General features: G+C 43.8%; 1 protein-coding gene across 4 annotated transcripts in view; it reads right to left on the reverse strand.

Annotated features, from left to right (window-relative positions):
• The window catches only part of sbf1 (SET binding factor 1), a 240,088-nt gene that overhangs the window by 135,803 nt on the left and 80,213 nt on the right, over nt 1–24,072 (reverse strand). For all 4 annotated transcript variants that reach the window (XR_014553738.1, XM_083660189.1, XM_083660188.1 and 1 more), the window contains exons 6-8: nt 8,224–8,329; nt 4,374–4,506; nt 3,239–3,347 (exon numbers count right to left, since the gene is read on the reverse strand). Coding sequence is in view for 3 of the 4 variants with exons in the window: in XM_083660189.1 (XP_083516315.1) it covers nt 3,239–3,347; nt 4,374–4,506; nt 8,224–8,329 (348 nt within the window). In the remaining variant the exon portion in view is untranslated. The remainder of the gene's footprint in view (nt 1–3,238; nt 3,348–4,373; nt 4,507–8,223; nt 8,330–24,072) is intronic.

Below are 24,072 nucleotides of genomic sequence, written 5' to 3' on the forward strand. Positions count from 1 at the left end.
CCTCTAAAACACCTCATTGGTTTTGTGGTTTCCTCATTCGTTGTACTGTATTTTTATAATTTTATTGCATTTGTAGTGATGGTGTCATTTGCTTGACTTGGTAGATTTTAATGTTGGTGTGGATTTCCTGCAACCAAATGTGGAGATGCCCCTAGAGGCCCCCAAAAATGTTACATGTGCTCTCACCTGTCACACCTGTGGTGAATGCTACATAATCACTCTGTTTGCTTGTTCGTCATTACACCCTGAAGAAGGCGCAAGCCAAAACTATTGACTGGTAGTATAAATAATCTACGAAACGGTGTGTTCCAAATCAATCACATTCGCATGAGCTTAGAAATAGTGTCTAGAAACGACATTCATCGCCAAGAAAAAAACATTCCTTCACATCCATATGTCTACAATATCTTGTGGTTTCATTGAATACTAGACATATATGATTTTTTCCTCTGCGCGAACAAAGGTTCCAACCCTCTCCATCAATACCATTGACGGTGTCGCTATTCAATCTGTTGACACTTACAAATACCTGGGTATTTGGTTGGACAAAAGCCTAAAGTTTCATTTCCATTGACCACCTCGTGAAGAAATTAAAATTCACTCTGGGCTTTCTGTACAGGTTTAAGTCCTGTTTCTCCATGGTGTCCAGAAAACGCTTTCTTGACACTATTTCTAGGCTCATGCTGATGTGATTGATTTGGACCATCTGTTTTGTAGATTATACAGTATGTGACTGAGAAATGCTGATTCATAATATAAATTCAAACTATTGCATCAGAGTTACAAGTGTGCGGCTTCCCCCTCCTGATTATCCTGGTAGAAAGCATCCTGATCACGTGACCTCACATTCTGTTTCGCTCCACATATCAGTCTGGACTTCTAGCCATCCACATCGATTTCAATGGACGGGAGTACTTGCCTTAACAGACAACTCCTTCAGCCAATCAGCGTTGGATCCAGTCAAATCCAAATCCAGTCAGAAGAACGGCAATAGCATCTTTTCCTGCAGAGAAACTCCGCTATTTCTGCAATAACTGCAGTTATTTATTCTCCTAACATTAATGTTACCGCTCGTTGCTTCGGGAAACGCCATTACTGACTTGCCAGCCCTGATTGGCCCGGTCACGCCATCAACGACACAGTCCCTGATTGGCCCGGTTACGTTGTCATTTCAGGAAATCAATGTCCAGACTGGTCCGTTCAGCGAAACAGAATGGGAGGTCACATGATCAGAATGGTTTTTAGCAGGCTACCTTCTGATGCCTGTGGCTGTTGATAACAGCATAACAATGTGTGGACTAGAGGGCCAGATCACAAAGCTGATTACAGCGACTGAAAGACAAACCGAGAGGCAGAGAGATGTGTCTCTGTCAGCAGCTGCTCATTACAAGACAGCAGCTACCCAACAACAAAACACAGTCACGTTTCACTGCAGACAGCAGTAATGGCCGCCCAGGCGCTAACCCCCGACCCCCACGGGCCTTCATAAATTGATAATGGCCGTGCGACTGTACAGAACACAGCGTCTCGTTGTGAAGACATATTTGTCCAATGGGGTGGCACCGTTCATTACACTCTCATCAGACTTTAATAAGCTTGTAGGAAATGATTTTCCTGGGACATGGGATCAAGACGGTAATTATTTGTCATGTGTATTGGTGTAATTTACCTTGGCAAGGTTTACAAAGAGCTTTGTGATACAATAAAGAAGCGAGCGGGTAGTAGATGGCCAGATGACAGCAGCGCCGGGTTATTAGGAGAGATGAAGCGCTGATTAACGGGTCACTGAGAGTTTGCATCTTCTTAATCAAAAGGCAGGTCCATGTCAGAGTGTGTGAGGGAGCAAACCAGAGGAAGTCAGGTCCATGTCAGAGTGTGTGAGGGAGCAAGCCAGAGGACAATTAGCTTTGGACTGCATTTTTGCCCCGTTTTTACCAGCTGTGACAGCGGGGATGGTATTGTTTTCACCTTGTGAGTCTGTGTGTGTGTGTGTGTGTGTCATCATGGCAAAATGCGGTCCTGGAGACACCTATTGTAAACAGGAACTACCACAGAAGCCGTTTTGAGTACTTTGCCACAATTGCCAGGTGTCTGTCTGTCTGTCTGTCTGTCTGTCTGTCTGTCTGTCTGTCTATCTATCTGTGCACAGATCTTGCAAGCACAATAGTGTCAAAACCACACAAGCTGCAGTCATATGTAGTTGACATCGATATTATCGGCCGATATTGGCCGATAACCGATATATCGGTATCGGCCTAAATGTTGGCTGATATTGATGATTTCTTTATTTTTTATGTTATAGACAGCATGTTGTGTATATTTGATGCTTTTTCCTAAATCAAGTTATATATATTTGTTCTATTTGTGCTTTTGTATTTCTAGTTATTTATAATTATTAAATTCACAATGAAGTTTACTGTTTCATTGCATTGATGTCAATTTGGACAATAAAGTTTATTGGTAAGCTGTAAAATATCCTGCCCACATTACAGTACATATCTCAAGTCATGTCAAGTCATATCTTTGTCAAGTGTTTGATATTTGAGGGATCATTGCAAAATAATTATGAAATATCATGTGTATATATAATATAAGAATGTCGGCCGATATATCGATATCGGAATTTTTTTACTCCCTAATATCGGTATCGGCCTCAAAAATCCAGTATCGGTCGGGCTCTAATCAAAATGAAGGCAGAGTTTGGAAATGGGTGTGATCCGAGCAAGAGGGGAACCGTCTGTCCACACTGGCCCGCCTAGCTGTAGCAGCACACAGTCCATAGGGGGTGAACATGCAGACAACACAACATTTACACTCGATACTCTGCACGGGACGGGTATCCCGCTAGTTATAATAAAGATGTGTTAGAAAAACGATTAAAAGTCCTTCAGAGTGGATAAAGAAGTTTCAAATGTTTAAAGAAGATATTTGAAAAACAAAGGATAAGGATGTTTTAAAATCTTAAAGAATATAGGATAAAGATGTTTACTTTACAACATTTTTGTTTGGAAGTCGGTATGCCCGAGTGGAGCATACAACAATAATAGCAATAATGGTAATAATTGCATCTGTCTATATATGTTCTCCAAGGGGAGGCCTACTCTCACACACTTTGAAAACCCCTGCTCTACACTATTCTTTGTTACTGCAACGACCCAATCTCTCCACACAGTCAATACAACTCATCTTAGTCTATCATGTTTCATTGGTCTGTCGTGTTGTAGTGATGAGAACTCACCAGTTCCTGTGTCTCAGAGCGAAAGAACGAATTGACACCGATGATGAAGGGCGTGGGAGTGCTGAGGACCTCCAGGAGTTTCCCCGGCAAGATAGGAACATAGGTGAAGCTGAGAGGAAACACAGACAAGAGGAGATGTCAGCATCACCAGACAGAACATCTGCCTTAACTGTTGCCTGTTAATAGGAATTTATTTTCAGCTTCTAGATATGCATCTCATACCTGAAGAATGGTCTTCACAAGTTGTCAAAGTTGTCAAGAACTACCAATGTTTGAGATGCATTAAGTCACGCGGTAAATTATGATACAGGTTTGTCATATTTTTGGGGATGTTCCAACCTGCTCTGTACTATGGACGTGATGCAGCATTCTTGCAGAGAATCTTGGGGATAGGGGCTTGTTCTTGTGAGTAAAGTTGTCATCCGATGCATCCTCGATTGGAAAGTAAACTTCCTTGTCCATCCTTGAATTTCTCGTGTTATGGAATTGTATTCTGGCCCGTTAGATACAGTATCAAGTCAAACGAATCAAGGGAGGACCAGGTTTTCCGTTACACAGTAATTGTCGATCTTTTAACGGTAAGATCAGTTAAAGCCCAAAAGATTTAAATCCCTCCAGTCACAAAGTCCTGTGAAAATAATCTCCTCTAAGCACAATTTGAATTTATTAAAATAGTCTCAAATAAAATTTCCATGTGTCCTATCAGCGTAATTACGGTCGCCTTGCTAAATTGCTATTGCATAGCGTTGCAGATGTCAGTCACAGCCCAGGTACAGTAGTAGGGCAAGGAAGCTAGCCACCGTAGCGTTATCTTGATTGTCTTACCATTTCTAAAAGTCAGAGGAGGAGGCAGAGAATGTTATCTTCCAATTAGCGCTGCTGTAAGCTGGACTGTCACTAAGTTAGATGACAAGTTGACAGCTGCAGCGCTATGGCTGCTGTGACCGTGATGACGCACGCTGATGACCGACACACTGAAATATTCTAGGACACATTGAAATATTCCAGGACACGTTGAAATATTCCAGGATACGTTGACCAGGACCAAATGGAAACGCTGTGGAGGACACAACTACACACATGGAGAAAGACCTAGAGACACCGTGCAAAGAGACCAAAGAGTGGGAACACACACCTGTATTTGAGGGGGAACATGATGGCTAGCAGCCCCCGGCAGGCATCCGTTAGGCGCTGGTAGCTGCTGGACAGGAACAGGATCTTATGTTCCGTCAGAGCGGCGCAGAATAGGTACAGCACATTGACTATTCCTGAGGGAGAACAGAACAGGTACAGCACATTCACTATTCCTGAAGGAGAACAGAGTGGACAGGACATCACCAACAGACTTGGAACAAGTTCACAATTCTTATTCTAAGGATGGAAGAGTCCAGTTTAGGCATCTAATAAAACAAATATTTTATTTTTCATCACTTTTATTTTCTGGATTTCCCCCGTCTTCTCCACAATTGCACTTGGCCACTTCCCGGTTAGGGCATCCCGGTCGTTGCTCCACCCTCTCTTACGATCTGGGGAGAGTTGTAGACGAGCACATGCTTCCTCCGATACACGTGCAGTCGCCAGCTGCTTCTTTTCACCTGACAGCGAGGTGTTTCACTTGAAGGAAGTAGCGTGTGGGAGGATCACGCTATTCCACACAGTTACCCTCCCCCTGAACAGGCACTAGTGCAGCTACCAGGACACATAGCCTTAATTCGGCTTCCCACCCGCAGACATGGCCAATTGTGCCTATATGAAGGCCTGACCAAGCTGGAGGAAACAGTGTCTCGAACATGCAACTCTCGTATTGGTAGGCATGGAATGTACCGCTGCACTACCTCGATGCTCATCTAATCTAATAAAACTACTTACATACAGCCTTTTGCCTTCATGGGGTAGGCACACACCTGTTTTTATTTCGTTGAAGCTCGGCTCCCACCTATTGCCATCTCTGCGTGGTACACGCTATCGAATGCTCTTACCTTTTATTACTATAAAAGTGTCCTTTCCAACCATTCATTAGACTGTTGACAGGATGCAGACTGGACCCTTGGAAAATCTGGGGCGATCCTGACGGTCTCATGGTCTCCGATCCAATAGCTGGGGTAGAGGCGGGCTCAAGCCCTCACACCTGGAATTGGACCGGGAAAACCCCACTCTTACCTGCATTCGGCCACGGACAGACGTGTGATATTATTGCTCCAGATTAGCGTTAGCTGCCTTGCCCGACCACTTTCACTTCAACTGCTCCCCGTATCTCGGCGTAGCGGACGGGAACCTCGGTCGTTGATTCTCCGGTCTGGAGGTTACCTTCACCTGGGCGGTGAAAGTTGGAGGCGACAAAGCTAAGTGCTTTTTTTCACGTGTCGGCGGCTTGAACAAGCCGGTCCGAGTGTCGTTGTATGCTTGCTAATTGAATTGCTCTGTCTAAGCCAACCTCACGTAGAGATTTGACTCTCCGCTGCTAGCGTCACCTGTTTCGTAGGTTAGTCTTGTTCTTGTGTTGGTTACAGGTATTAGTCGGCACCATCGCCGACTAGCTTGCTAGAGTTAAGACCCGCTAATTAAATAGCCTGCCGCCTACGCGCGCTCGGTCTTCCACGTTCAGTGGATTGTTATAACTCGCTTGCTTCAGTGTTACCCACAAGTTGGAAAAGAAGAGGATAAAATTGGAATTGTTACGCTCGCCTGTCACTACTCACTAGGTAGAAGCGCGTGTTCTCCAGTAGTGTTAACAAGGCCAAGCGCTGTGCGGCCCCCAAGTGTGGCGCGTGGCTGTCAGCCAAGGACTCGCACACACTGTGTGTTGAATGCCTGGGCCAGGCCCACGCCGATAGCTGCCTCGGAGATCCGGAGTTTTGCCTCGCCTGTACTGAGATGCCCCGCAGCACTCAAACATACAGGGCAGACTGAGTCAGACTACCTCTGGGCCTGCTACCTCCGGCACCGCGCTGCCTCTCGGACAGCAGCACGTTGACTTGGCCAGCTCTCGGGAGGGCTCCCAGCAAAGCTCCCAGGAGAGCTCCCCACGTGCTTCTCGTTTGGGTTTGCAGCACGGCCACAAGGAGGGTTCCCGGTCGGGTTTGCAGCACAGCTACCAAAGAAAAAAGGTAGGTTCCCAACAGTGCTCCTCGCCGAAGCGCCTGCGGCATGACACGCGGATTTCCCAACACGGTTCCCGGTCAGGTTCACAGCACAGCTACCAGGTAGGTTCCCAGCGTGACTTCCCGTCGGGATCAGGGCAGTGCGAGCAGTATACCCGGCACGAGATCCATCCAAAACGGGACGATGAGGCCTCCCTGCTGGCCGGCCCGGGTAACCCAGAAAGGGCTCACCCCAGGGGGCTCCCCCCTCCCGACGACATCTCCTCTGAGATCTAACAGAAGGAGTTCAGGGAGGTCATGGCCAGGGCTGTCTCCGCCCTCGACTGGAACTGGCCTACGCCCCCTACCGTCGAGAAGGACATGTTCTCCGCCTCCCAGTTCCGCGCCGTTGAGACGCCGCTACGGGGCAGCCTGTCCTTTTGCCCCGACGTGCAGCGGAGGATTCAGCTATCCTGGACCAAACCCTACTCCTCTGAGGCCCCCATCCGACGCTTTAAGTGCTGGTCTAGCGTCGTGGAAGGGGCCCAATCAGGCTATGAACATCCCCCCCCATAAACGTACTTGTGAGTGCTTGTTTTTTCTACAAATGCCTACATGGACTAGCTCCCCCTCCTTTACAGGAATTCATCCATAAAAACAGAATCACTGGACTTGGCACCAGGTCAGACACCAGAGGTGACTGCAAGGTCCAACGTAGACTGACCACGTTTGGTCAGAACATCCTGTCTATAAAAGGCAGCCAAACGTGGAATAGTCTCCCCGTCTCCATAAGGGACAGCCCCACCCTTGCTACTTTTAAAGGTAGACTTAAACAATGGCTGAAATCCAACCAGTCATGTGTCCACAGGTAATATGCTTTCTTCTCTTTTTTTGTGTATTGCTACTATGTATTTTTATTTTTTTTAAGTGTAATTGCTGCTATGTATTTTAGAGTGTATTGCTGCTACTTATGTTTTACATATTTTTGAGTGTACTGCTGCCCAATCCTTACCGGGTTCCCATGCGCTATGCCGTGACGGCCCATTTTTCGATCAAGAGTCGCAAGGTCGGGCACTGAGGTGCTCCTTGGCAGCAAGGTCGGTTGTAAGGTGGCAATAGGTGGGAGCCGAGCTTCAACGAAATAAAACTAAGGGGTTGTCCTACAACCCAGGTTTTATGAGTGAAGCGAGGCTCCCACCTCAGGTGCCTTGCTGTCAGTCTGTCTGGTTGTGGCCGAATGCCGGGTTTGTGGGGTTTTCCCGGTCCAATTCCAGGCGTGAGGGCTCAAGCCCACCTCTACCCCAGCTATTGGATCAGAGACCATGAGACCGCCAGGATCGCCCCGGATTTTCCAAGGGTCCAGTCTGCATCCTGTCAACGGTCTAATGAATGGTTGGAAAGGACACTTTTATAGTAATAAAAGGTAAGAGCATTCGATAGCGTGTACCACGCAGAGATGCCAATAGGTGGGAGCCTCGCTTCACTCATAAAACCTGGGTTGTAGGACAACCCCTTAGATATACAATTCTGTCTATTTTTACTAGTATCTCTGTTTTCTAGTTGTTTCTGTATATCTCTTGTATTACCTTTTATTTCATTCATTTTTTATTTATTGTTTTTTATTAAATTCTATTTTAATTATTTTTACATCACTGTCTCTCTTTGTTTCTTACTGTATGTAAAGCACATCACAAACATTGTTTTTAGAAAAGTGCTATACAAACAAATGTATTATTATTTTTTTTTATTTCTTTTTATTATTATTATTATTTTATTCATATCATCATATTGCCTTGCTACTACAGACACCAAAAGCTTCCAATGGAGTCACTATATTAACGTCTGGATAAATGACAGAATGTGACATGAGTAGGAACCCTGAAGCCATGCTGTGATTGAGCGTACCAAGCTGTCTGAAGAGCTGGGCCACGCTGCTGCCGCTGACGGGCAGGGCGTCGTCAATGGGAGTCTGGATAACCTGCCTGTCGCCAGCCCCTAGCGTTATAGTCCTCTACAGAGAGAGAGAGAGAGAGAGAGAGAGAGAGAGAGAGGAGGGATTCAAAAGAAGGGAGAAAAAACAAAGAATGAATGCTCTGCCTTGGGGGGGGAAACAGGTTTTGTCGGCTCAGTTCAATCACAGTTCTGAGCGTCCGGGGAGCAGAGTGAGTCAGCGACAGAGAGATGGAGGATCCCAGAAGCTTAGCAGGTACATGAGATATAAGACAGAAGCCATTCCAGGCGATCGGGACTCCATGACAACGGCCTTACCGCAAAAACACAACCAAAACACTGCCATATCAATGAGCCTTAATATGGGAAAGGAATACCGGCGACACAGACAGGTTGTCATACACAAGCAATTTTCCACTGCAGATTACCGTGTGCACAATTGGAAAGGGCATCGGTCAGGGCCAATCTGTACGGTTGATCGATTTAGGGCCGTGCAGCAGAAGAGCAACTGCTGAGTCAAGGGTTAAGCCAAGGAGGATTTCAATTTGTCACATTGCACATTTTAGACACTCTCATCCAGTGTGACTTGGTGTCTTCAGCATGCGACACACCGGCTGTAATGGGGATCAAACCCAAGCAGAACAGTCTCTCTAATCATCAATTTTGCAGAACTGGAAGTCTGTTGTGTCCCCAACAGAAGGGGAAGTCTCCGCCTATTGATTTGTGCGTTATGGACATTAAGCATATCCGTGAGTGGAAACAGAAAAGAAGAAGATTTATAAGTGTAAGTACAGTATGTACAACAATACAAGGGAGCACTGCAGCACAAGATGGCATCATCACATAGAATAATAATCACGATTCACAACACCGCTGAACACAACAGCATACCTTGGCATTTTATTAATCTATTTAGAGTGTTTTGGGGTTACTTTTTTCCATTTAGATTTAGTAAAAGGAATAAATCAAACTATAGGTTACACTTTACCATTTAAGCCCACCAAAATCTATATTCATACATTTCCTACTGCTCCAATCAATTAGGGCTGCAGGATTGTGGCTAAAATGATAATACCTGATTAATTTAATTATTTAATTAACAAAATTACTTCAACCACACTTTTTGCATCTCATGTCGAGATGCCATATCTGAAAACGTCTATTTTCAGATATAGCGGACGCCGGACATACCAGGTCAAGTAAAATGTTTCATTGCCAGTGGGTTTAAATACATAAACCAGTTTAATTAGATCTCAAAATTCATTTCTGGGAGAAGTGCTTCACATTCACCTAGTCTGTATAGTTGTGTGCACTGAGCTAGTCAGTATGGCTCTGTGTGCACTGAGCTAGTCAGTATGGCTCTGTGTGCACTGAGCTAGTCGGTATGGCTGTGTGTGCACTGAGCTAGCGCACTGAGCTAGTCGGTATGGCTGTGTGCACTGAGCTAGTCAGTATGGCTGTGTGTGCACTGAGCTAGTCGGTATGGCTGTGTGTGCACTGAGCTAGCGCACTGAGCTAGTCGGTATGGCTGTGTGCACTGAGCTAGTCGTCGGTATGGCTGTGTGTGCACTGAGCTAGTCAGTATGGCTGTGTGCACTGAGCTAGTCGGTATGGCTGTGTGTGCACTGAGCTAGTCGGTATGGCTGTGTGCACTGAGCTAGTCGTCGGTATGGCTGTGTGTGCACTGAGCTAGTCAGTATGGCTGTGTGCACTGAGCTAGTCGGTATGGCTGTGTGTGCACTGAGCTAGTCAGTATGGCTGTGTGCACTGAGCTAGTCGGTATGGCTGTGTGCACTGAGCTAGTCGGTATGGCTGTGTGCACTGAGCTAGTCAGTATGGCTGTGTGTGCACTGAGCTAGTCGGTATGGCTGTGTGCACTGAGCTAGTCGGTATGGCTGTGTGTGCACTGAGCTAGTCGGTATGGCTGTGTGCACTGAGCTAGTCGGTATGGCTGTGTGTGCACTGAGCTAGTCGGTATGGCTGTGTGCACTGAGCTAGTCGGTATGGCTGTGTGCACTGAGCTAGTCGGTATGGCTGTGTGTACACTGAGCTAGTCGGTATGGCTGTGTGCACTGAGCTAGCTAGGTGGGGAAAATGTGGCGTTATTTCATGCTCTCCACAGCAGCAGCAGGCAGCCATAAGCGAGCTGTTAGGTTGTCAATACTGTGATCCAACCGCTGATCATCAGGTGTCTTCAAATTCCGCCAGTCTCTGGCTCTGGTTTCACTGGCCACTTCTACATGATTACCCGATTTTATAAGAAAGGATTTGGTCAGATGACATTGCTATGATGTCTGCACGTATTAATTTAAACCTCTATCTGCATTTCTCTTGCTAGCTCTTCCCCATTGAATGCATTGTACCTGGGATTGCATCTACACTAACGTTACATGTACAACACATGTACAGTACACGGAAGGAAAAAACGTACGCCGATAAAAAGCACCACACCTGAGTTCTACCATTATTTGTGATTTCCATTTATTTTCTTCAAAGGAACTATCTAGGGATGCATGATCTGCAATCATCATATTGGTATTGGCCGATGTTAGTCTTTTTTTTTATATATCGGCATCGGTCCGATGTTGCAAGGTTAATATCAGTTATTTGTATTCGACACAATTTTCATATTGAGAGGAGACAATGTGATAAATATTATTTATGGGCTTTTCCAAATGTTTTGGAAATAAAGAAATGCATTACTTTTTCAAATTCACAGTGTTTACATGTGTTTTTCAGTATGTACCTGTATGTAATTTGATTATCATAGAAATGTGTTTTTTTACCGATCATATCGACATCTGTAAATATCAGTTATTGGCCATAACAGCAATGTTAATATCGGTTATCGGTATCAGCCAAAATTGTCCTATCAGTGCATCCCTAGAACTATCAATGGCTATTTCATGGAATCAAAATCAAGGCTTTACTTACTACAATTATGGCATTTTATTTTTCAGTTTAGATGTTTCTGTCATCATGGCGCTGTTTTATAATTGAAACTTAGATATGTGTGCTGAATCAGTATCAAAGAAAAAAACAACTACCATGACAGTTTTCCAAATTATGGAAATATTCTGATGATATTACAAGTCAGGCCACTCCCACAGCCTCCTCTGAAGAGTCAATGTGAGCAAAGTCTGTCATTTAATTTCTCCTGAAAGCTAAAGTCTACTTGAAACGACAAGTTCGCCTCTGGAAATACAAGTGGCTGGTGATTGAACCAGAAGAGTAGTGATGTGAAATAAATGAATGATCAGCTGTTGGTCACATGAGTCTGTATCAAAGCATTTCCATTGGAGGGGGAGAGCAGAATGCTAAGAGCTGATTGGTGGTGAGGGGAGAATGAAGTCAGGCTGGCGTACCAAACTCTCCTCTCTCTCCTCCTGGCCCGGCTACACAAGTGCCCCGCAGAGAGAAACACACACACACACACACACACACACACACACACGCACACATACACATACACACACAAACACACACACCGCAGGATAAGACACAGGTTAGAAACAAGATTTGAAGGCACAGGATGCCATAACTTGACAACAGTTTGACAGTAATACATTATGGAGAGATATATGTGTCTTTATTCTGTGACTGAAAGTTTACATCCTGTAACCAAAGACTGTATCTGTGAGAAAATAAATCCACTTTGTAATCAAAAAATAGATCTGTAAGCAAAAACATAGATTTGAAAACAAAACTATCAACAATCCAATCAAAGAAAAATTTTAAAATAAAATAAAATAAATGTTTTTAGATTTTTCATTAATGTGAATTTAAAAAAGTTGCATGTAAACACAAACATTTTGTTCTCAACTCCAAAACATTTGTTTGCGAAACCATTACGTTTGCTTACAAAGCTCAACTTTTCTTTTGCGAAACGAAAAGTTTTGTTTGCAAAACCTGAGTTTTGCAAAACTTTTTCTGTTACAATAAGGGCGGGACCTACAGCAGAAAGAAGTAACGCACGTCCCTATTGGCCAGTGTCGATCGGAGTGATAGCTTGGCAACATCCAATCCAGTACGAGACAAGGCGGAGGGCGGGCACTTGAACGGAAGTATTTCCTGAAGGAATCTCCATGCCATTTCAGCGCCAGTTATAACCACAGATTGAAGAGAGAAGCCGTGAGTATGTTCACACCAATGTTTTTATGTTTGGACCGGTGCATGTAACCTGACCAAACATAAAAACATTGGTGTGAACATACTCACAGCTTCTCTCTTCAATCTGTGGTTATAACTGGGGCTGAAATGGCATGGAGATTCCTTCAGGAAATACTTCCGTTCAAGTGCCCGCCCTCCGTCTTGTCTCTTACTGGATTGGATGTTGCCAAGCTATCACTCCGATTGACACTGGCCAATAGGGACGTGCGTTACTTCTTTCTGCTGTAGGTCCCGCCCTTATTGTAACAGAAAAAGTTTTGCAAAACTCAGGTTTTGCAAACAAAACTTTTCATTTCGCAAAAGAAAAGTTGAGCTTTGTAAGCAAACGTAATGGTTTCACAAACAAATGGTCTGGAGTTGAGAACAAAATGTTTGTGTTTGCATGCAACTTTTTTTAATTCACATTAATGAAAAATCTAAAAACATTTATTTTATTTTATTTAAAAAAATGTCTTTGATTGGATTGTTGATAGTTTTGTTTTCAAATCTATGTTTTTGCTTACGGATCTATTTTTTGATTACAAAGTGGATTTATTTTCTCACAGATACAGTCTTTGGTTACAGGATGTAAACTTTCAGTCACAGAATAAAGACACATATATCTCTCCATAATACATTAGCGTGGCAAAACAAGAAAGCTGCACCAACAATAGCATTACAAACAATAGCATTACAAACAATAGCATTGTAAACATGAACTGCAAGATGACAGCTGAGCTGTGTAAAAAAACATAGGTTGAGAGCAAACGAGACATTAGACATGAGACACACGTATGCAAAACTAAATGAAGCGAGTTCAGTGGTTCGCCTGCATTCACTCTGTAGCATTGCTCTAAAAATATAAAGGAAATAAACAATAAATAATTAATAAATAATCAATAAACAAATTCAAGATTACTGCTGACTCCAAACACACAGAAACAAACTGCAATGCAATTACTCACTTAATTTATCCTACACCAGGGGTTTTCAAAGTCTGAGACTGTGGGCCTCCCCTTAGACAAAGCTTGGAAAAAGGAAATGTTTTCAAAACTACAAACGATTATGGGAAACGAAAGCTCCTTTTAGATAGGGCACAAAAAAAAAAAAAATCCGCAAAAACACTGCATTTTCTTTGGTCTAGTTCCTCATTGCGCGGCTCACGAGACGCTGGCGGCTCTCAAAGCTTTAGTTGGCGGCTCTAAGAAATTGAAAAAAAAATATATATATATACAGTATATATACCGGTATATATATTTTTTTTTTACGATTTTTTTCCCGCTGCTCTCCCCAAAATGTCAATAAACCTTTATGGCATTACAATACAACAATACTGGTGTTGACAGTAATAGAAGGTGCCAAATGATTCAAAACAATAAGCATTTTGCTTTTAGGAGTATTGTGCCAGCGTGCAGCGCTGTTCCAAAACGTGTCAACGTGTGTCGTTGCCTGGGAAATGCACATCCCATAATACAACTGTTCGCATCGCATCCCATAATAGTATGATGATACTTGGGATGCCTTTGCGAACATAGATGTGAACAGGTTAGCTAAAACTTCAGCGTCGCCAGCGACGGCCCCCACCGTTGCGGTCGGGGTATGTTTCGAAATCCCTCCAGGCCTGAAAGATTTTCTAGGGGAAACTGGTATATATATATGTGTGTGCGTGTGCGTGTGCGTGTGTGTGTGTGTGTGTGTGTGTGTGTGTGTGTGTGGAAAACAATAAAACAAAAAAATGGTAGGCAGATGTGCTTGATTGGGGTGGCTTTTGGTGTTTTGCGGTAAAAGTGGCTCTCCTATTGACTTTGTCCTGCCAGTGCGGCTCTCATCGAAGAAATAGTGAGGATCACTGCAAAGGTACAAGGGGTAATTCGCTAACGGGCCAAATGACTCTGCAGTAGGCACGGGTTTCTACCGGCTCTGCTCCGATCGGGATGCAATATACTGGAAATATCACAGCCGGCGGACACGCTTTTTTTGCCCCTTTTCCAGCGCGATGCTATGACGTGCGATGAAGTTGACGCATAAAGAGCACATTTTGTTTTCCTATCGTGCAAGATGCAACACTGGCAAGAGAGCGAGGTGAGACAGCTTCATCTAATTTGAGGGGAAGTGGAAATAAGAGACAGATAATAATAGATAACTAGAACATGCTAAATTTCTTAACGAAAATTTAATTGTGCTTGCTGTCCTCGCCACGCCCCGCCCCCTTGCAACGCCCCTGCCCATGGAGCCCCAATCGACAATGTTAGCTAGGACATCTCTTTGTGGTTGCAAGGGTGTTGTAACTGGTTGGTAGGGTGTTTCAGGCTGGTCGGTAGGGCGTTTGTAGGTGGTTGCTAGGGTGGACTAAGTAATTATGGGTGGGCCTATGTGAGTAGAAGCGGGAGGAGCCAAGGAATCCAGGGGCAAAATATTTTTGATTGTAGACGGTAGAGTTCAAAAGTTATGGACCACAAATTTAAAGAGGGTTGTTATAGCGCCACCATCAGGTCAATAGGTGTAATTTTTTTGATCACAGGAATGAGTAAAAGTGGGGCGAGCCAAGGAAACCAGGGAAAAAAATATTTTGATTGTAGAAGCTACGGTTCCAAAGTTATAGACTAAAACGTAAAGATGGCTGTTATAGCGGCAACGTCAGGTCAATCGGTGTAATTTTTTAGGCCAGAGTAGAAGAGTAGTCTATGAACCTATGGACCCAATTTGGGAACAGTGGCTCTTTGTGATTGGCGGTTTGTGAGCTACAGGTACTTAATGTTTCTATAGTGCCCCCTATAGGTGAAATGACACCAATTTTACGTGCAATGAAGTTGCCGGATGTTGACGCATAAAGAGCCCATTTTGTTTACGTATCGTGCAAGATGCAACACCGGCAAGAGAGCGAGGTGAGAGAGCTTCATCTAATTTGAGGGGAAGTGGAAATAAGAGACAGATAATAATAGATAATAATAATAATGGTGGGAATAGCGTGATTCTCCCACGTGCTACGTCCTGCCGCTCCCTGCTGTCAGGTGAAAAGAAGCAGCTGGCAACTGCGCATGTGTCAGAGGAACTATGGTGCTAGTCTACGGCTGTCCCCAGATCGGCAGAAGGTGGAGCAGCGACGGGGGCAGCAGGGGGAAATTGGCCAAGTACAATAGACCCATTTCACGGGGGCCATTTTGTGCCGAAAAGGCAGGGTAAACACAGGTGCAAGCAAAACACTAATGAGGGTTTCCAACTTCCAATGATTGGAATGTGGAAACCCTCATTAGTGTTTTGCTTGCACCTGTGTTTATTCTGCCTTTTCGGCACAAAATGGCCCCCGTGAAATGGGTCTATTGGGGAGAAAAATGGGGGGGAATCAGAAAAAAGAAAATGCTGACAGAAAGAGTGACTGCTTACACCCCAAGGCAAGTCATCTCCAGCTTTCTACTATGTTTAATCCTGTTTCCCGGCGCTTTTGTGACATCGAACGTGACTCACGTGATACACGATTGACATCACGTCAGGAGGGAAAAAACAGAACAGTCTGGCAATGTGACAGTGTCAATGGCCTATTTTTAGCGTTTAACAGGCTGTTTACCTGCGTTTAAAAAATGAATGTATAAGCGGGCTATTTTTAATCTAAAAGCCGTATAAGCGAAGTGGGAAAAGTTATCAAAAGAAGGGGAAAACATAATTCCTGCTACTTTCTTGCATGATTTACAGAAAACGGGTGTAGGAAAGTCATGAGGGAACATTTTGAAAGCTGAAATGTTTTAATTCTAAAATTGAAAATAGCCATCAACTGACTGCGGTTTGGCCTTTCCAGCATTAAACTAAACTAAAACCACCTGTAACAGGTACTGAAACTGATAACCCAAATGCCGGTTCCTGCACCGAAATAGCCTTCCGAGTTCCCACCCTACTGTATAAACGCTGACACACTGCTAGAATGAACTGTGACTAAGACTCGCCGTGTGACCGATTGACGAGGAGCGCGGCAATTAACCCCAGCAGATCAACTCGTGCAGCTCTCAATCTGAAGTGGATTTTCCCTCCACGTTACGGGCTAGTTAATGTCATTCCTGGCGTTGCTGAGTTAGCGGACTTGGCAACGTGCCAGCCAGTGTCCTAAAACTGGAACTGGAATGTCGTCGGGAAGTCATCTTGGAGCCAGATTCACATTCCTTTAACAGTTCAATCAGTCTAACAGATGGGAACATGAACGCTTGGCTTAATTCCCGACTATAAAGAATTCCTTCCCCCCGACTTCTTAATGTCATAGCAATAATATGATAATTAATCGCCCGAGGGAAATGTCCTTCTTGCTCATCCTCTTAGAATCGGGGGTCAGCTGGTGGCGATTCACTGTATTGCTCAAAGACACTTGAGCAGGGAGGATGGCTGTCAAACAGGAGCGCTCGAGCCCAGCTCCTCTGGATGATTGATGGGCTCCTGGCCTGACCACAACTCTTTAGCAATGCTCCATTCCTCACATCACGCCAATAACCTGAAGCTCACTCCAGCCAGACAGCTGTGTACACTGTAGATAAATGACCAGCGTGCCCTAACTTTCAGGTGGTCGTCCTGTCCTGGTCTACGATTCATTAAATCAGTTTGGTTATTTCACAAGCTACACAGCAGCACTGCTGTACACTGTTAAAAATCAGTTTGGTTATTTCACAAGCTACACAGCAGCACTGCTGTACACTGTTAAAAATCAGTTTGGTTATTTCACAAGCTACACAGCAGCACTGCTGTACACTGTTAAAAATCAGTTTGGTTATTTCACAAGCTACACAGCAGCACTGCTGTACACTCTTAAAAATCAGTTTGGTTATTTATTTCACAAGCTACACAGCAGCACTGCTGTACACTGTTAAAAATCAGTTTGGTTATTTCACAAGCAACACAGCAGCGCTGCTGTACACTGTTAAAAATCAGTTTGGTTATTTCACAAGCTACACAGCAGCACTGCTGTACACTGTTAAAAATCAGTTTGGTTATTTCACAAGCAACACAGCAGCACTGCTGTACACTGTTAAAAATCAGTTTGGTTATTTCACAAGCAACACAGCAGCACTGCTGTACACTGTTAAAAATCAGTTTGGTTATTTCACAAGCAACACAGCAGCACTGCTGTACACTGTTAAAAATCAGTTTGGTTATTTCACAAGCAACACAGCAGCACTGCTGTACACTGTTAAAAATCAGTTTGGTTATTTCACAAGCTACACAGCAGCACTGCTGTACACTGTTAAAAATCAGTTTGGTTATTTCACAAGCTACACAGCAGCACTGCTGTACACTGTTAAAAATCAGTTTGGTTATTTCACAAGCAACACAGCAGCACTGCTGTACACTGTTAAAAATCAGTTTGGTTATTTCACAAGCTACACAGCAGCACTGCTGTACACTGTTAAAAATCAGTTTGGTTATTTCACAAGCTACACAGCAGCACTGCTGTACACTGTTAAAAATCAGTTTGGTTATTTCACAAGCAACACAGCAGCACTGCTGTACACTGTTAAAAATCAGTTTGGTTATTTCACAAGCAACACAGCAGCACTGCTGTACACTGTTAAAAATCAGTTTGGTTATTTCACAAGCAACACAGCAGCACTGCTGTACACTGTTAAAAATCAGTTTGGTTATTTCACAAGCAACACAGCAGCACTGCTGTACACTCTTAAAAATCAGTTTGGTTATTTCACAAGCAACACAGCAGCACTGCTGTACACTGTTAAAAATCAGTTTGGTTATTTCACAAGCAACACAGCAGCACTGCTGTACACTGTTAAAAATCAGTTTGGTTATTTCACAAGCAACACAGCAGCACTGCTGTACACTGTTAAAAATCAGTTTGGTTATTTCACAAGCAACACAGCAGCACTGCTGTACACTGTTAAAAATCAGTTTGGTTATTTCACAAGCAACACAGCAGCACTGCTGTACACTGTTAAAAATCAGTTTGGTTATTTCACAAGCTACACAGCAGCACTGCTGTACACTGTTAAAAATCAGTTTGGTTATTTCACAAGCTACACAGCAGCACTGCTGTACACTGTTAAAAATCAGTTTGGTTATTTCACAAGCAACACAGCAGCACTGCTGTACACTGTTAAAAATCAGTTTGGTTATTTCACAAGCTACACAGCAGCACTGCTGTACACTGTTAAAAATCAGTTTGGTTATTTCACAAGCTACACAGCAGCACTGCTGTACACTGTTAAAAATCAGTTTGGTTATTTCACAAGCAACACAGCAGCACTGCTGTACACTGTTAAAAATCAGTTTGGTTATTTCACAAGCAACACAGCAGCACTGCTGTACACTGTTAAAAATCAGTTTGGTTATTTCACAAGCAACACAGCAGCACTGCTGTACACTGTTAAAAATCAGTTTGGTTATTTCACAAGCAACACAGCAGCACTGCTGTACACTCTTAAAAATCAGTTTGGTTATTTCACAAGCAACACAGCAGCACTGCTGTACACTGTTTTCTTGCATAAATGGGGATAGACTATTCAATACAAAAATACTCGATGAGCCCAAGGTTAGATGGTAGGTAACAGTACTGTATTAGATGACAGATGTTGTTATGATGGCCTGCGCCAACGCCAAAATGAAAGTTGAGATGACTTCTGCTGTCGTCTACAGCGGAAATCCAAATCTAAATATCTTTCCATCACTTCAAAACACTTTCCACTGCTGTTCTGATATTGATTTTTACTGTATCGTGATATTAGATAAATGCTGTGCTTCTTTGGCTTGACATTGAACTTGGCAGCTTCCTGCTCCTCGTCATTGATCAAATGTCTGCACTTTTCACTCATCAAACAGAAGTGATCTGTCTAAAAGTCTTGCCAGCTGTATTAAACTAGGGTATCGGCCCCCGGCTCGCCGCACACAGCTCGGCCACTACGCGGCATCATCAGTGATGTCATAAGATGATCTTGGTCAATAATGATGTCACTGATGACATCACTGATCATGTCATCATCATCGGTAGGACAAAAATTTAAACGGACAGATATTGCCCACTTGCTCCCTTTAAAGGAGGATAGAAGTGATCTGTCTAAAAGTCTTGCCAGCGGTATTGAGCGGTTTTAGTGACAATCAATGATCAGGGGAAGCTGAAAGTACAAATGAAGGCAACACACACAGAGAAAAGAAGACAGATACTCCCAACATGGATAACTATCAACTTCATTTTTCACTGGCAGAGAGAAACAAACTCCCAAACTCACACACACACAAAGGTCATATACTGTATGTACTTCTACAATTCGGACAGCCACAGAGGTTGATGTGACCAGGCAGGCAGAATCCACGCTAATGACAGACATTTAGACCCCATTTACACCTGGCATTAAAATGTGTTTTGGTGATCAGATTGCAATCGAATAGTGCTTGACCACAATAACCTGATTATATTTACACCTGGTATTAATTAATGTGTCTCTCCAGTGTCCACATTGAGATCCGATTGCGATCGGATCAGACAAGATCCATAGCGTAGAGCAGAAGAAAAACAGCGGTGACTTTTGTGGATTGTGAACACATTTGCATTTACACCTGTGTTCAATGGAGTCACAATGTGTTCCTGACCACCTCCGGAGATGGTTTGGCTGATCAGATCACAATCTGTCCTCAATGGGTCTTGGGTGCATTTACACCTGTACTTTCATGTGGTCGAGCACTATCCAATTTCAATCTGATCACCCAAAACACATTTTAATGCCAGGTGTAAATGGGGTCTAGGTGAGACACCTCATATTGAAGTGCGGGTTGATATCAGGCTGTGTGTGATTAAGGAGTTATAGACACGTGTGTGTGTTGTTTCTAAGCGTCCTATCCGACTTGAACTCGTAAACAGCACCGAACTGTTTGTGCTTGGCTTGTTAGAGGCTGTACAAACTAATTTCTAAGGGCCTCAAGGAGTTGTGGGTGTATGTTTGCATGGAAGTGTGAGAAAGATTTGTTTGTGTCATACATTTTACATTTCAGTCATAACACTGATGCTCTTATCCAGCGTGACTTATGAGGGCAAAAAAAGACATGCTTTGTTTCTTAATTTTTTGTTTTTTGAGTATCCATCATAGCCTGGTACACCATCCAGATCACGTGAACTCACATTTGTTTCATTCCACGGATCCATCTGGCTTCCAGCCCAGGGCGGGCATTTTCATAAATTAGTCCACGGGCCAATCAGGGATAGTTGAAAAAGACAATTATGCGCACATCCAAAAGACTTACAGGTGCTGGACCAAAGGTAACTATAACAAACAGATACAGTCTGCACACTGAGGCTCCATCTATAGAGACAGTCTGTGTGTGCGGGAACGCCCACAAAATGTTATACGGCTGGCGCGCAAGTGGGGTAAAACCGTCCATATATCTCAATGGGCTGTCTCACCAAAGGAAGGTGCTGCGGCTCGAACTACAGTTTTGGGGATTCTAGAGCAGAACACAAGACGTCTACTCAGATGTGAGTTTACTGCGGTGGTTGAATCCCTGAGATGGACGGTATATATAATCCCTGATATATAATCCCTGATCGTGTCTGCCTGGGCTGGGCTAGCAGCTAAATTCTAACTTTGTTGAATCGATAGAACGGGGGATTTACCCCACCCTGACCACACCCCCAGCCAGGCTGAGCCAGCTAACACAGCGTCTATGACGAGACATTGCCTCAACCTATGGTTTTTTATTGCAAAGTGTCGATCTTCATAGGATCTTTGTGAAGCATTGCTTGACAAAGATGGTTGCAATAAAAAACCATTGATGGAGCCTCAGTGTGCGGACTTTATCTTTTTGCAATCAGGGATAGTTGACATCATAACCAGCCAATCAGGGACGCTGCGCTGGCAAAACAGTAATGGCTGCTCCCATGGCTCTGTGGCTCCAGAAGCAATGAGCGGTAATGTTAACATCCGTGGACTTAAACTGATCCTGAAAGAATGGAAGTCCCCTTCTTCATCTTCTTTCCAATTGTGGTTGACGGACATGATCTCTGTTATAAGGATAGAGAGGCTCAGATCCCTGAGAACCAACTCCCTTGGAAAGTTTCTAACTGTTTGGGACCCGTTTCTGGGCTACGAGGTTGGGGGTGATGGGTGACTTGCCCGGCTGGTTCCTATTGGATGCCTCGTGTGGGACCCCATGCACAACACCTCTTACAAGCACATAAGCACCCTATATGGACGGTAGCACATTGTAATAACTGTTGATATTATATGTATGTTTTTCTTAGTTTTCCTTTCCTGTGTCTGAGATGCTGTTTGGCTGAAGGAGTTGTCTGTTAAGATAAGTACTCGCCCCACTGAAATGACTGTCGACGGCTTGGAGCCCAGACTGATACGTAGAGCCAAACAGAATGTGAGATCACGATCACGTTTTAACCAGGCTATATCCATCAGCTCTATAACACTATATAACCTGTTAAGCATGACATAAGCAGCTCTATAGTGAAGCCATTGGCAAGATTTTCTGTCCAAATCCATCAAGGAGATGGAAAATGATTGAGAGGCGGGGTCAAAAACAGGTTGGGAATACCTAGGAGTGTTTGTGTGTGAAGAGAACTGCGCATTAGCCTCTGCTGTCTGTGTCTGTATGTGTGTTAATACTGATTAGTTCTGATACTCTCATTCAGACAGAGCGCTGCCCGCCAGGAGGCCATCTGCCATCCCATATGGTCACCCAGCAACTGAGCTCCGACAGTACTGTGTGTGTGTGTGTGTGTGTGTGTGTGTGTGTGTGTGTGTGTGTGTGTGTGTGTGTGTGTGTGTGTGTGTGTGTGTGTGTGTGTGTGCGTGCGTGCGTGCGTGCGTGCGTGCGTGTGTGCGTGTGTGTGCGTGTGCGCGTGTGTTTGTGTACGTGCTTGCGTGTGTGTGTGTGTGTGTGTGTGTGTGTTGGGAGGGTGAGGAGTGAAAAGAATCAGGGGCCGATTGCACAAAGCACCTTAGGTTAAGATTTTCCTTAGAGTCTGAGTTAAGGTGTCCATAAAATAAAATCGGCTGCACAAAACACCCTTAAATCTTGTGCTTACTTTTTCCTTCAAATGTTTAACCTTAAGGAGAAGATTTAAGGGTGTTTTGTGCAACCGATTTTATTTTATGGACACCTTAAATCGGACTCTAAAGCTGCGTTCACGAGCGATGCTTAGTAATAGCTGTTGCAAATTAAGTTCAGGAGAGAGGGGAGAAAATAAGAAACTTGCTTGAAATGATTAACATGATCCTGTGAAAGTTGTTTGGTCACAAAACACATAAAAAGCGGGTTGAAAACCACTGAAGCGCCATCAATCACGCATGATTTGTAATGACTGCAAGAAAGAAAACATAAAAAAAAATCAACTATTTGATTAAGAGAATACACATCAAAGAGCTGGTTGTTGATTGGTGGAAGCCAGCAGGGTGGGAAAGTTACCTGGAGACAGGCCAGCAGCCAGTCACAGGCCTGAGGAACCATGTCTAAACTACATAGTGGGGAGTCATTTATCTGCAACACAGGAACCAGTGGACAGTAGGGTGCAGAGAAACCACACACAAAGGTTAGCTACATCTGCAGGCCAAAAAGAGCATCACACAGAGTTCAACTTATGTGTATGAAGAGAAAATAGGCAAATGTGAATTGGACAGTGAAAAACAAAAACATGATAGCTAAAAAAATAAAAAATAATTGTGGAGGTAGTTAAAAGAGAGAGAGAGAACGGTGGAAAATAGTCGAACAACAAGACCGATGCATAAGGTGACATGGGAAATACAAGTCATTTAAAACACCACTAATGGGCTGGACCTACGGGGGGGGGGGGGGGGGGGGGGGCGACGTCACAAGTGTTTCATTGATTTTCAATGAGAGATGAGCAACAAGTGATGCAGCATTGTGTGAAATTTGTCCCTGGAGGACATTCACATGCATGTGTACTGTACAGGCGTGCAACACCACAGCAGAAACATTTTCAACTTTCCACTTGGTCTGTTTAGATGACATAAGGAAAACATGAAAACATGAAGACATGGACAAAAAGGCAGGGTCTTGGGAAACCATCGTTTCAGCTACGTAAAGGTACAGTACTGTAACAATTCGAAAACACAAGTAGTAACACTTGCTGCAAATGGAATGATTGACGTTTACTCCCGCTGATCGCTCCGCCTCTGTCGAGTTCATAATGCTGGAAATGGAATCAGCTAAATGCTGAAACATCTGCAATTTGATTGAACAAGAGGGATCGTAGCCGTGCTGATATTTTAGCATAAAATCACGCACATGTGCTAACATCACGGGCAATTCACTGTGTGTAATCACTCCGCTTCACAGCTGTTGTAAACGTTTCCTTGATTAGACTGCGTTAAACAGCGCTCGCACCCATGGACAGCGATATGGATTTAACCTTAATTATGAACGGTAAGCTGAAATCGTCTGTGCTAACCTCAAAGTAGCTAACATTAGCTTAGCTAGCTTGCAGTCGAGAAACTGCAGGCAGCAACTTTACCTGTTGTTGCTTGCTTGGCAACACTTTTTAGTGCAATCCTGAGGCAACAGTTTTTGTAGGCAGAGACAAATAACAGACAGAAATAATCTGTTGTCGCAAATTACTTGAAATAATGCTATTATTACTTGATGAATAACTTTGTTTATGCTGTACAACTGTTGTATAAAAGCAATATCATACTCGAGAGTTGTGAT

This window comes from Poromitra crassiceps, assembly GCF_964638095.1.
Source record: "Poromitra crassiceps genome assembly, chromosome: 2".
Classification (NCBI taxonomy): Eukaryota; Metazoa; Chordata; class Actinopteri; order Beryciformes; family Melamphaidae; genus Poromitra; species Poromitra crassiceps.